The sequence below is a fragment of the Lactuca saligna genome, chromosome 8 (genome assembly GCF_052625555.1).
Source record: "Lactuca saligna cultivar CGN05327 chromosome 8, ASM5262555v1, whole genome shotgun sequence".
Lineage (NCBI taxonomy): Eukaryota > Viridiplantae > Streptophyta > Magnoliopsida > Asterales > Asteraceae > Lactuca > Lactuca saligna.
Genome location: NC_136424.1, coordinates 158,167,109 through 158,182,440, shown reverse-complemented (window position 1 = coordinate 158,182,440; position 15,332 = coordinate 158,167,109). Strand labels below are relative to the sequence as shown.

At 37.3% G+C, this 15,332-nt stretch overlaps 1 protein-coding gene across 1 annotated transcript; it reads right to left on the bottom strand.

Annotated features, from left to right (window-relative positions):
* Positions 1-1,785: 1,785 nt before the first annotated feature.
* LOC145012461 (protein STRICTOSIDINE SYNTHASE-LIKE 5-like) lies at positions 1,786-3,342 on the bottom strand. Its single transcript, XM_078971264.1, has 3 exons — positions 2,561-3,342; positions 2,311-2,443; positions 1,786-2,216 (listed from the first exon to the last, which is right to left on the bottom strand). Exons 1-3 carry the CDS (start codon positions 3,292-3,294, stop codon positions 1,935-1,937), a joined length of 1,149 nt encoding a protein of 382 aa, XP_078827390.1. The 5' UTR covers positions 3,295-3,342; the 3' UTR covers positions 1,786-1,934.
* Between the last annotated feature and the right edge of the window lie 11,990 nt (positions 3,343-15,332).

Here is a 15,332-nt window from a genome sequence, read left to right as displayed (position 1 = left end):
TGTATTCACGTTCTAATGTATATGAAGAATATATGTTGAATTATTAAATCAGGTTAATTATCAAAAATACATGCATTGGAAATATATTCCGCAAGAATAAGATTGAAAATATCTTTACTGATTAATATTTGACATTCTGACAGAATAAAATCAGATTTTTAAATTTGAATTAATATAAAATATTCAGATTTTAAAAAATAAAGGAATTAGTTATCCCTAAAAATCCAAAAATATCCTTTTCTATTATAGGTTAATTGACTAAAACGCCCTTATGCTGGAATATATGTGATTATATGGTACATATTATCCTATTGTGATATCTTAGATCCTCAGATCATTATCTTTGATTCTATTTCATATGGTGGTTTACATTTGTGCATTCTGGCACAATAATTAGTAAAAACAAAATAACCTAAACATATATATATATATATAAAAGCTTGTACGAAACATATATCCTATGACATGTGCATATGAGTATATGTACATATAAAACTTTGAAGATACCAAAAAGTGAATACATATACATTCCAAACAAAAAATAAATAAATAATGCATGTTCATATCAATGTTGTCGAGATCGAGATTCTACGTATGATCGTTTTTGGGTTCGTAAGATTTGGATCGTAAGATCGGGATCGGAACCCTAAGATCCCACAAAATAAAACAAAGTTGTCTTTCGAATCTATTTTATTTTTTTGATATAGGGTACCAATCTTTATAATTTTTTTAAAATGGAAAATATTTCAAACAATTAATTTTTCATTTAAAAGTTATAAAAACTTCAAAATATTAGTCATAAGTCATAAAATAAATGATAAATAGTAAATTAGTAAACGGTAAAAGACATAAAATGATAAAAATAATTTTCATTTGAAAAAAAAAAATCAAGGAAAGGTAGGATCGGATCAGATCCTGATCATACGATTCTACCTACGATTTTACGATCCTACCTGCGTTCATACACTAAAATACAATCTGTTTACGGTCTGGATCGTTTTTCAAACCCAGGATCGTAGGATCATACGATCCTATGATCAGGATCACGATTTTGATAACCATGGCTCATAACACATATGTTCTTTTTTATAATTGAAATGCATGTCTATTTTGATGTTATGATTGAAAATTTTAATATGAATAAACTTATGTTTATTGTATAAGTATCTACTACCAGAATTATTTGGTGTAGTTTTATATGAATCCAGTGATTGTGTGTTTGATTTTTTATATAAGTGAGAGATTCATATAATAACGATTTAAATTACTTGATTATTTGTATATTTTAATTTTGATTTGTAAAATATAATATTGTATTATAGAACTTTCTTATTATTTTATAACGAATCACAAAGGTAAAGTCATATAAGTTGAGAGTACACTAATAGATATACAAATCAATAGAATTTAAAATACATAAATTTACGCATAAAACACTAATAAAATTACAAATATATCGTAATACTTATTGTACCATTGTGCTTGTTACTTTGTAGTGGATGATCCATCCATCAAAATCATTTGATTGGCATCTTTTGTTTTTGACGTCTTCCATTGCTTTCTATCCGTTCTTTGTCTATTAAATTAAATTTAATTACTTGTTGTCATTGTTAATTTATATCTTTATTTTATTATTAATATTTTGATAATTAATTAGCAAACATAATAATTATATTATATCTAAAAAAAAATTAATATAACTGCCTATGTGAAATTTTTTATATGTTAGGTATCTTTAATTTAATATGAACAATAATTATATAAGTTCAACATGACAAAAGAATATATTTAAAAAGGTCTTGTAATTACACTAATATTTGTTGATGATTACACAAGGCAAAAACCAGCTAATTATCTAGAAAAGGCAAGAAAAAGTAAGGCTATAAGGGTATTCATAGCTTCACTATATGATTGAATGCCAAAAACAATTTAAATCAAGAAATCAAACTAAGAGGATGTTGAGTAAGATTTAAACGTGTTATGTATGGTTTTGTGACTGAACCCAAGTACAAACTTTCCCCGATCTTCACTCCCGATGATGTCATTCCCCATGTCTCATCATAATACCCTCCAACCACCTTTCCTTCCAAATCTAACACAATAACTCCACCAAATTTCATGAGATCGGGCATTTTACGTAGGTGCTTTAGAGTAAACGCAAAAATCTTGCGCACAAACGGGTATTTCTGTGTGTATGTAAACATAAGGGAATTGTCCTGCATATATATAGACACAAAACTTGTCACAAGGTTGAAATTTATAGTTATAAAATAGATCATATTATTAAGAAGCTTGCCAAATTATACGTACCCATGGTAGTGCCATCCAATAGTGCCCATTGCCATCATATCGTACATTGTCGGGTAAACCAGGTAAGTTCTTTGCAAAAATATCGATAGTTCCCTTCTTTTCCCCTTCTAAGTAGTATCTAGAGCACCTCCTCCTGCAATAAATTAAAAACACAAACTCTAAGCTCATAATTATACACTACTAGAAAATCATCAAAATAGAAACGGATTCTATCCTACAAACATTGAACTACAAAACTTATATTACGTACATGAATGTCTCGCAGAAGATCACAAAGTCTTGATCGGGTGAAAGTTCAACACCATTAGCAAAATAAAGGTCCCGTGCAATAACTTTTGTTTGTTTTGTTGATGGGTCATAGCTCAGTAATCTACCATGAGGTCGACCTTCCAAAAGGTCGTTCAATGCAGACGGATAGTTATATTTATATGTAGCATCCGTGAAGTAAACCATACCACTTTTTGTGACCACTACACCATCGGCTAACCCAACCTTTACGCCCTCGGCCTCATCTGTTAATAACTCTACTTTACCATCTACGCTTACCTTAATTAACCCCTTATAAGCATCCGCCACAAAAACATCACCGGATTCATCAACCGCCAGTCCTAGCGGCCGGCCGCCGGTGTTAACCCAATTCTCCACCACGGACTCGGTTAGCGAGTCACTTAATGTGACTCGCTTGATCCACCCGTCGTGACAACCGGTGTATGCGACCCCGGACTTTGGGTCGTAGATGATGTCCTCAGGTCCGATCAGTTGACCGGACCCGATCTTTTCCACGCCAGAAAGACTGGCAGAGTTCTTTCTGGCTGGAACATACATGGTTTCACCAAGCTCGTGGAGCGGATACGCCACGGTCTCGTATGTATCGAGTTGGACGACAATTAGTGCAACTGCAACGATGGCCACTGTGAAAAACAGGAGACCAGATCCCCATGAGGTGTTAGCCTTAGGTTTAGAGATTTCAGTTAGCTTAGCCATGAGTCGTATGGTTAGGGTTTGTTGAATGATGATGTGAAGTTAGCACTAGCAGGTCATTATGTAGTGTGGGGAAGTAGGTGTTGTACGTTGACCATTTGGATTCATTGGTCGCAATTGGGGTGTAATGTTTATTTATTTATTTATTTATTCTTGAACTTTTTTTAGCGGCCAATATTATCGTCCCACTCACTTCAATCAATCATATTAGTGGATTTACATTTCTATTATTATCATTATTATTGGAAAATTAAACCACAAAATCATAAAACCTATATTTGTGGTTCTCTGGTTTTGTAAGTATATATGAAGAACTTCTTGTTATAACCTTAAATATATTACAATATTTTTAGTTTAAGGAATATATTAGGGCTAATAGCAACGTAAAATTATAGGACCACCAAAGTATCCGATTTTGGAGTTTATGTAGATATTAAAAATTCTGCTTGTGTATATACATATACGTACAGGTATATATATTAATAATTTGCAATTAGTTGTAAGCTAATAATGCTAAAAGTTAATGATGAGGTCAACGTTAAATATTAAAAACAATATACATATTATATATATCTATAACGTTGATATTGATCAATCATTCAAGTGATACGTGAATGTGATGCAACGCGTCAGTATTTTTTTATATGCAGTTAGGTTCTTCGATTCCATGTGATTCAAACTCGGTTGTCTAAAACAATTTATATTTTTTATTATGTACCTACTTAGAAAGAAAACAAAAGAAAAATAAAACATGATTTATATGCACTACAAGAAATGGGGCATTAGCGGCGACTAGGGGTGATGATACCCGCTTTAGGAACCGAAACCGTCATGGAATTGCTAGTTCTGGAACCAGAACCGCCTTAGGCGGTTCCGATTCCAATTTATATATATATATATATATATATATATATATATATATATATATATATATATATATATATATAGTAAGAAAAAAAAATATTTCGTAGTTTGATTTGTTATTATGTAATTGTTACTATAACGTAAATTAATTAGTTTCAAATTTAACATCAAATTGACGTTTGCACACAAAAAATAGTAGTACGTGTGCATGACTAATTTTTTTTTTATCTAAATGGGTCACACATGTTTTTTAGAGTTATGCTACACTTATTGTTCGATTCTTACTTCTTGATACTTAATGAATTACCTGTTTAATTTTATTGATAATTATTTTTTTGTAAGTATGCAAACACTACAAAAATAATGGGCATTAGCGCATCTAACATACATCTTTACTATATCACAACCCACAATGTTCGAGCCTCGTACCAATGTATTTAGCAAAAGCATAATCACCACAAAATAAAATAACATGTAACAATCAACTACAAAATGTAAAATGCAACTTTAATAAATGAAGGGGAAAAAGCAAATATACCAAGATCAGGGTGTTAATTTCTCCTCCACTTGAACTAGACTTTGTCCTCGAAGTCTGCTGCAGAGAACAAATCTGGATAATGCTCCTGCATCTTAGCCTCCACATCCAAGGTCCACTCGGAGCCCTCCGGTGCTGCCATCGTACCTTCACCAAATGTACTTCCTTGCTATGCAAAACCTTTACTTTCTTTTTCCAGAATATCCACCGATCTCTCAACATAATTCTAACATAGTAGTGTAACGCCCCAAAAATTCATAGTAAATTTTCATTTTCAAAATGATAAATCATACAAGCGAGTTGTTCCAAAAACAATCAGAGTAATTATATTATTTAAACATCAGAGTAATATCATAAATTCCCAATGAAGAAAACTCTAGGGGATGATGTGCACTCACGTCAGGCTCTTCCCTTTCGAACTGGAAGTACATGAAACCATAAATATAAATCGTAAGCACAAAGCTTAGTGGGTTCCCGAAATACCACTGTAACATCCATAAATTTCTCGAAAAGTTCAAACTTTTTAAACAATCCAAAACATCATTTCAATACAAAATAGTTTTCCAAAACATGTCTATTATCAGAGTTTTCCTAAAATCACAAAAAAAATATGAGGAGGGGTACGATCAAGCTTTCGTTTTCCCGTGATCCTCTGAGGTACCTGAAACATAATCCAAAACTGTACGCCCAAAGCTTACTGAGTTCCTCCAAAGTACCAACTCAATACAAAACCAACATAATTGAAATAAACAACATGCATATAGAGTCTTCGGTCTGACTGGAATGCCCCACCAGCCTGTAGTCTAACTGGATGCTCACAGAACCTTCAGCATGACCGGTACTCCACATCGGACCTTCAGCCCATCTGGACCATCCTCTGGGCATTCGGCTTGACTCGTACCCCCCACTGGCCTTCAGTCTATCTGGGACGCCCTGGGTCTATTGGCCTTCAGCACAAAGCAGGACCGCCTCAACCCAACCACACATACACCGTGTCGACAAATATATATATATATATATATATATATATATATATATATATATATATATATATATATATATATATATATAACAAACAAGCATACAAATAACCAGCCAATAACAAGCAGACAGATCCTACAGATCATTAAGCATAACATCATCCTATCTACCAGGATACAGATCTAACATGTCAGTATAATACTCAATCATATGATAATCAGGATAACACTCCAAAGGGTTGGCCTTGGTGCCTTCGAACTAGAAATACAATGAGGATATCTCACCTCACACTGCTGAATCACACTGAAAGTCTCCGGCTGCTAGCTCACTAAAATCCCCGCACTATCACAACATAAAAGTCACCCAATTAATACTTGGATTACAATCTAAGCTAATAGTCTAATATTAGGGTAAATATTCACTTCACCCTTTTCCTTAATTAGGCTAAGACCTAGGTCCAAATATTTATCCAAAAGGCCCAACTCCTAAATTACCATCCAAGGCCCATAATTGGCCCAAATTTCCAAATTAGGCCCAACTCCAACTTAGACTTTACCCTAAAGTCCAATCCTTCACTTAGCCCAAAACATTGACACTCAAATGGACCAAAGAGGACCCAAGCATCTAAGCCTAAAAAGGTGGCCCAAACTTGAAGCCCAAAGCCGCAAAGCCCACTAGTTGAGTACGCGGGGTGTACCTAGCTGTAAGCTAAGTGTACTCACATTGGGTCTTGTACACTGTGTGTACTAGATTGTACACTCAATGTACTCCTCTACTAAGCCATTATTCCTAATAAGCTATTAATACTTTAATATAAGGCCCCAAAACATAGATTTGACTTCCATGAGCTTAAATAACATGTAAAGTTGCTAACTTTACATTCATGCATGGCTAAATGAAGCTATTAAGCTTAGAAATGACTTAATAAATGGCTTAATGCATGAATGATAACTAAAACCCCACAAAGATGGAACCTTTATGCTGAGGAATCCTCTAACAAGGTCAGATCTAATGAAATGATCCCTTCAAATCATCCCAAAATATCAGTCCATGAAAACGGGACCAAAAGTGAGCCAAATCAACAAATAATGAAAACTAGACATTGACAAGTCAAGGTTTGAACTTGATACCTTAGGAACTTGCAATGTGATGGAGAATTCTGGATCTAAGGTCTCCCAACTAGCTATGAACTTCCCTTTCTTCTAGGTTCTTCAAAGATGGGACAAAACAACACAAATTTCTCTTCAAGAGCTCAAAGATGCAAGACTGGATGCTAAGGGGACGTTTAGGGTTTTCTGTAGGTTCAGGGACAAGAAATGAGGCCAACCCCAAAGGTTAAGGATGAAAATATAGGGTGAAACACCCCACTTTAGGTTATCTGGAAGACACACGTATGCCCAACATACATAAGCGTCTGCCCAGCGTACACACCCGCTGTCCCGATCCAACTCTAGTGATTACGCTAAGCGTACCAAGTGGTACATGGTACATCCTGCGTACCAACTTCAAGGGCTAAAAATGCAACTTTAATAAATGAAGGGGAAAAAGCAAACATACCAAGATCAGGGTGTTAATTTCTCCCCCACTTGAACGAGACTTTGTCCTCGAAGTTTGCTGCAGAGAACAAATCTGGATAATGCTCATGCATCTTAGCCTCCACATCCAAGGTCCACTCAGAGCCCTCCGGTGCTGCCATCGTACCTTCACCAAATGTACTTCCTTGCTATGCAAAACCTTTACTTTCTTTTCCAGAACATCCACCGATCTCTCAACATAATTCAGGTACTCATCAACGTGAATATCATACAAGGACACCACTACGTTTTCATCCAATATTCCGTTTCACAGCTGCGAAACATGGAAAGTGTTGTGTACCTGACTGAGCTCCTCAGGAAGATCCAATCAATCAGCAACCTTGCCAACCCTGGAAATGACCCTAAATGGCCCCATATATTGGGGACCCAATTTCCCCCTCTTTATGAAGCGGAACATAGATTTCCAATTTGAGGCCTTCAGTAGTACCATGTCGCCGACCTGAAACTCCAACTCGGATCGGCGCCGGTCAGCATAGCTCTTCTGCCGACTCTAAGCAGTCTGAAATCTTTGTCTGATCAGCTGAATCATCTCCATGGTCTGAAGGACCACTTTGGTCCGTCCCATCTCCTTGTGACCAACCTCCCCACAACAAACTGGGGTACGACATCTCCGCCCATACAAGTGCTCAAAAGGCGGAGCACCAATGCTGGAGTGATAACTATTGTTGTAGGAGAACTCTACAAGAGGCAAGTATGAGTCCCAGCTCCCATCGAAATCGATAACATAGGCCCACAACATATCCTCAAGGGTCTGTATCGTCTGCTCACTTTGGTCATCGGTTTGCGGATGATAAGCAGTGCTGAAGTGCAACCTCATGCACAGTTCCTCGTGGAACATCTGCCAAAAACGGGAGGTGAACCAAACCACATGGTCTGAAACAATGGAGACTGGAACCCCATGGCGAGCAACGATCTCACGAACATACATATCGACCAACTTCTCATCCTAATAACTCTCCTGAATCTCCTGAAAGTGGGCACTCTTGGTCAATCGATCCACGATGACCCATATAGTATCGAAACCCTTTGTTTTCTTCGGAAAGTTGGTGATAAAATCCATCAAAATCTGCTCCTATTTCCACATTGGAACCTCTAGAGTCTGCAACTTTCCATGTGGCCTTTGATACTTAGCCTTGACCATCATGCAGGTCATGCATCTCTCAATGTACCAGGCGATCTCCTTTTTCATACACGACCACCAATAGATCAAACTCAAATCTCGATATATCTTGGTGGCCCCCGGAAGGATAGAAAATCAAGACTTATGAGCCTCCTCCAACACAATCTGTCTGACCCCACCAGACATCGGAACCCATACTTGACCACAATGGGTCAACAATCCATGACCATCTGGAAAAAATCTAGCAATCTTACCACTGATCCTCTCTATCTTCCAGTTCTCTTCTCGGATACCCTGGGCCCGAGCCTCCCTAATTAATCCCAAAAGCAAGGAATCTATTGATATCCTCTTACACGATACCCTAACTGAAGACCCATCCAACTTGCGGATCAAAGCATCCTCCACCATATTTGCTTTACCCGGATGGTAAAGGATCTCGCAGTCTTATTCCTTGACTACATCCAGCCACCGTGCTGCCTCATGTTCAGGTTCGGTTGATCCATAATAAGCCTCAGACTCTTGTGACCCATGTAGATTGTACAATAAACCCCATAAAGATAGTGCCTCCAAATCTTGATGGCTAAAATCACTGCCCCCAACTCCAGATCATGTGTGGAATATTGCGTCTCGTGCGGCTACAGCTGCCGTGAAGCATAAGCTATCACTAATCCTCTTTGCATGAGGATCGCCCCAAACCAGTGATGGATGCATCACAGAAAACCACAAAATCCTCTATTCCCTTTGGAAGGGTCAAAACTGGTGCCTTACATAATCTCTGCCAAAGGGTCTCAAATGTTATCTGATGCTCAGGGCCCCATCGGATATCCACTCCTTCCTCGTCAGATGAGTGAGGGGGTACTACAATATTAGAGAAATTCTAAATGAATCTCTAATAGTACCCTGCCAAACCCAAGAAACTCCTGATATTCGAGGGAGATTTCGAAACCTCCCACTACATCACAGCCTCGATCTTGTCCGGATAGACCAATATCCATTCTTGGTTAACAAGATGTCCAAGGAACTGTACCTATCATAACCAAAACTCACACTTCATTGGAGACCTTGGAGTTGTGTCAGCCATAAAGGAGCCCATGAAAATTTTCTGTGATAATGAAGGAACGAATTCCTTGACCAAGGAATCGAGGGATCATGATAGATCTTGACATATCGACAGAAAATATCATTTTATTCGACATCGGGTGGAAAAGGGTATCGTCGGAGGATAACCTAGTAGATCCCGTTACAAAGGGACTGAGTAGGGTTAAGCACTTGCAGCATGCTAGGAGCATCGGGCTGAAGGATGATATTAGTTTAGATTAGATGGTTTCGAAACGTGTAATAGATAAATGTAAGTGACATTTGATAATTAAATAAAGGATTATTATTATATAAGTAAAGTTACCATCTTATGTTAATTATTTACCTATTGTTTCACTTTACATGTTTTGACTTCCCGGATAATAAGATTATTCAAACGTTCCACAGTCGCTCATACTTTAGGAGTAGGTATGAAAGAAGATTGTCATGAATTGGTTTGTAGATTGTCTAAAGTGTACTAGACATTGCAATGGTTTGCTGCAACGTGCATGAGTTCTTATGAATTTTATTTGAGCATTGGACTAAACTCATGCTTGTTGGCATCACTTCATGGAATTTATCTCGAGTGATCGCAAGACGATAATATCATATGGTCTTAAAACCTAGATATATGGTTTATTGTTTGCTTGTTGATTGTGCATTGATGATGCATAAACGCATCAGTAACTTGATGTTATATAACGCATTATTGTGTATGATTTGATGAGTGAATGGTAAATGCATATAAGTCGAAGTTTACCTATTCCTTTTATCCTGAGAGGGTAAAAGCGATATATGGGCCTCTCAATGATTTGGTTTGACTTATATGTCGGGCTCGGTTACGACTGAATTGATGTGCTCAATTAAGTTCTATGTCAGACGAATCGGAGATCGAGAAACAAATTGTTGTACAATAAGTATGACTATGTTCCATGTAACTGTCCGCAAGATATCTAGAACGGAGGACTATACGGTCCCGTATCTAAAGGACAGGTTACTGATAAGATCAGAGTTCGACAGCATCTTTAAGAGCTACGATTGCTAATCGGATTGTACTTTCATTTGAAGTTACTAGACTTATCTAGGTGGGAGACTGTTGGATTACTATCTAAAACCGTAACTATATTTGGTATGTACTTGACCCGGTTATCCATGGTCCGTTTGGGTTGCCTTCACCAAAGAAACATGATAGGATGATTTGTGAAGAGAGAGATTATTATGGTTTATTAATATATTGTATGAATAATATATTAAAGGAGAAATTTTATAGTTTAATTAATATTAGACAAAAATTAATTAATTATTAATTATGTGGCTAAAAGACATGAATTAAATAAAGGGGACATAAAATGTCAAATGTGTGATAGTTGAATATTGGGCTGAGAAGGCTTATGGACTAGGCATGGACGAAATTAGGGATGTGTCCACCCTAATTTCGGCCATAAGAGCCCTATTCCAAAAGCTTCCTTGGACTTCTTAAGGCCTAAGCTATCCATTAGGGTTTTGACTGAAACCCTAGCAGCACAAGTATAAATAACACCCTAAGGCATCAGATTTCGGCCACTGGAAACCCTAGGAGTCTTCGTAGCCGAAATTGTGCCTTTCCCCTCTCTCTCAATTAGCATCCTCTTGCTTGTGGTATTTGTAAGCCTTTAGATGAGTGATATTTGTGACTCTAAGCTCCAAGACAAGAAGATTCAAGCCATTGTTGAAGAGGTAATCATCTAGATCTGTTTTCACATGTCAATTTCTAAATATATATGCTAGATCTAGGGTTTATAAGTCTTGGATGAATTACATGTACAATAGAGAAACTTAGATCCAAGCACTAGGGTTCGCATGAGCATATAGGATGTTTTCTTGGCTGAAACCCATCATTGGTATCAGAGCCTTGATTGGTTTCTATTGTATTTGACGCCTAGTATTTCTTTCATGGTTAAAAAAATTCGTTTTTTGGCCCTCTGGCTGACAAACTTGATGAGTTCCAATGTGAACTCAACGAGTTGGATGAACTCAACGAGTTTAGCTGTCAAACAGAGGATATCTCAGGATTTCTTGCTGTTTTGCTGAAGGATACTTACCAAAACTGTTTTTAACTAATAAAATCCGATTTTTATTGTTATTATATGATTATCCTTACCAAAACAAAAGATAATTACCATTTAATTGAATAATAAATTCCTTATGTGATAAAATTTGATTATTTGATTTATTTGATGAATTATCTTGTGATTAAAATAGAATAGATCAAATCTAGATAATCATTAAATTAAATGTTTAATTTAAATTATTTTCTATTTGATCCTATGTGTTTTGAAAAGTTCAAAACTTTCCCCCAAGTTTTGAAATTTAAAATTTTTAATTAATAGTTTAATTTGAACTAATTAAATTTCAAGCCCTAGAATTTTACAAGTTTAAAATTCAACCTTATATTATATTTATTATTATTATAATATATATATATATATATATATATATATATATATATATATATATATATATATGCTAGTCTTATCGTTAGTAGGCGTTATTAACGAAGGCGGTCTATAAGGGGGGGGGGGGGGTATAAGGTTATGGCGTATTAAATGGTCGTTTAATGGGTGTCTACTCTCACCCACTGCTTCCTTGATTGGTGGAGGCTCGTTAGCCGAAGGGGTAGGATAGGGCAACCCTTTTCTCATTAAAAGTATAATGCAATTCCATGAAATTACACTTTGTACCCTTGCTAAGACGTTAGCGGGGCGTGTGTGGTTAACCGACACATCGAATAGGTGACTGTAACATTGAGGCACCATGTACATTTGCATGGTTATTTAGACCCGCTTTGTGATCCTCGACATCCCAGTCACAAACTAGAGGGGCATATCGAGATTTAAACATGCCATTGAAAAGTTCAATGAATCTAAAAAAGATCCAAGAGTTTTCAATACATTTAAAACGTAATCTCTTTTTCGTTTTTCATGGTGGAAAATTATTGAATCTTCATTCACTTACCTTCAAATTATTTGCATGTTAGATTACGACATCCCTCTTCTAATTTGTAAATAATGTTTTTGGGTCCTAGCCCTAATTCCTAATTTGGGTGCTTAATTGGGGATTCATTTCTAATCAAACTTTGTCTCTTTTCTATTTCAGATGTCGAGTGTCAACAACAACACTTCCGGCTCAACTTCCTCAGGCTCGTTCTCACTCATGAACTTGTGTGGGAGAGTGATCTCTTACGGGTCCAATTTCAATGATTGGATCCACAACATCCAAATGGTCACTCGTTACAAGGACAATGAGTATGTCCTCGATGAGAAGCTGAAGGAAATCAACATCAACATTTCCTCTGCTGAAGAGATCACGGCCTTTGAGGCCCATGAGCATGATGCTACAAAAGTCCATTGCATCATGATGGTGACTATGACTACAGAACTCTAGAAGTTATATGAGGACATGTATCCCTATAAGATGCATCATGATCTGTTGGACCGATACCACCAGTGCGCTAGGGAAGAAAGGTACAAGATCATCACTTCAATGATCACTGCCAAAATAGGTAATGGAGAGTCCCTTACTACTCATCTTCAAAAGGTGCAGAGATATGTCGATCGCCTGATAAAGTTGAATGTGAACTTTGATGAAGATCTGGCAATTGAAATCATCATTCACTCCTTGCCTCCCTGCTACAACCAGTTTCACATGACCTACCACATGAATAAGGAGGAGGTCACTTTGAGCAAGCTTCAAGGCTTGTTGAGGACTGCTGAGAGCAACCTCAAAGATAAATCTATTGCATCAACTCAACTCCTACTGCTGCCCTAGTCTTGGCAATTGGGCAAGGGAAGGGTAAGAAGAGGAAGGTTCCCTCAAAGAGCCACCATAAGGGAAAGTCCCAAAATGGCTCCTCTTCTAGTGGAACCAAGTCTGGTTCTACTAAACCCAACTCCAACCCCAAGGAGGTAGAGTGCCACCACTTCCACAAAATAGGGCATTGGAAATGAAGCTTCCTAAAATATCTGAAAGATATCAAGGATGGAAAGATCAAGCCGTCCTACGTAGGTATTTACACTATTAAATCTAATGATTCATCACATGCTATTTCTTGGGTGCTTGATATAGGATGTGGTTTTCACATTTGTTCTGATTTTCAGGGCCTAAGAAAAGATAGGGATGTGGAGCATGGGAAGATAAACTTGATCATGGGGAACAGAAGATACTCGCCTGTCACCAAGATCAGAGTTTAATCTTTAGTTCTTTGTAATGGATTAGGATTAGATTTAAATAATTTTTGCTATTTGCCAGTTATGGCAAGAAACATCATTTCTTTTCATGGTTTGCATAGATAATGTTTTAGATATTCATTTGATAATGAAAAGGGTTCTATTAATGCTTATTTTAATGGTGTTTTCTATTTTGAAGCATTTCCTTGTAATGGAATATATGAAACTATGATGATTGTCGACAATTTAGGAAATGATGTGTTGTGTATTGATTCTTCCAATGGTTTGGATAAAACAATCTTGTGGCATTGTCGTCTTGTACATGTCAACAAGAAATGCATAGACCAACTCCAAAAGGATGGAGTGTTGGAGTCATTATACCTTAGGGACGATGACGTGTACGAGTCTTGTTTGCTTGGAAAGATGACCAAGTCACCCTTCACTGGCACTTGTGCGAGGGGTGATGGTTATTGGATCTTATACACACCGATGTGTGTGGGCCCTTTAGATCCACCACAAGGGATGTGATCTGCTTCTATATGACTTTTACCGATGATTATAGAAGATATGGGTATATCTACTTAATCAAGCACAACTCAGAAAACTTTGAAAAGTTCAAAGAGTTTAAACAAGAAGTTCAGAATCAATTGGGCAGCAAAATCAAGATGCTTCAATCCGATCGAGGTGGAGAGTACCTAAGTATCGAATTCCACGACTACCTCAAGGAATGCGGAATCGTTTTGCAATTGATTCCACCTAGGACACCACATTCGAATGGTGTGACTGAGAAGCATAATTGAACCTTGATAGACGTGGTTCGTTCCACGATGAGTAGTGCTTTGCTACCTATATCTTTTTGGGGGTATGCCTTAGAGATTGTCGATCATATCCTTAACTTAGTCCTTATGAAGAAGGTTGCCAAAACACCTCACGAGATGTGGACAAGGAAAGCTCCCTCATTGGCAAATATCAAGGTCGAGAGACTCACGACAAGCTCGAGCCTCGTAGTGAGTGGTGTATTTTCATCGGCTACCCATAGAAATCCTTTGAATATCTCTTCTATAGACCGGGTGAAAATGTTTTCTTCGTTGCGAGGAGAGGGGTTTTCCGAGAGCGAGAACTCATACGCCAAGGGGACAGTGGGAGGCGGATCGATCTTGAAGAGATTTAAGAGTCGAGCGATGAAGGAACCTCTAACGCTAACGCTTAACCTGAGGAGGAAACTCTAGTTGAACCGATTGATGAGTCCTTACCTCTTAGACGTTCCGAAAGAGTTAGCGTTCAACCTCAATTTTATGGTTTTCATATTCTACATAAGGGGATATGTTCATTAGTGATAGTACACTAGTGAATTTGGATGAACCTAACAGCTAGAAGGAAGCCATGGCAGGCCCGGAGTCTGCAAAGTGGAAAGAGGCGATGGACAACGAGATTTAGTCCATGTATGACAACCAAGTATGGAACTTAGTTGAAAATATGCCTGGTCGAAAGACGGTCGGGTGCAAGTGGAACTTCAAGAAGAAGACTAACATGGATGGGAATCTACACACCTATAAGGCGCGATTGGTTATGAAGGATTTCACTCAAACTCAAGGAGTTAACTATGATGAAACGTTCTCACCGGTTGCGAACATAAAGTCTATTAGGGTAATGCTAGACATTGC

Excerpts from the sequence above, each read along its gene's own strand:
- LOC145012461 (XM_078971264.1), bottom strand. The coding sequence starts at position 3,294 with ATGGCTAAGCTAACTGAAATCTCTAAACCTAAGGCTAACACCTCATGG. Across the intron at positions 2,444-2,560 it reads ATCTTCTGCGAGACATTCAT|GAGGAGGTGCTCTAGATACT; the intron begins GTACGTAATATA and ends AATTTATTGCAG. Across the intron at positions 2,217-2,310 it reads ATTGGATGGCACTACCATGG|GACAATTCCCTTATGTTTAC; the intron begins GTACGTATAATT and ends ATATATATGCAG.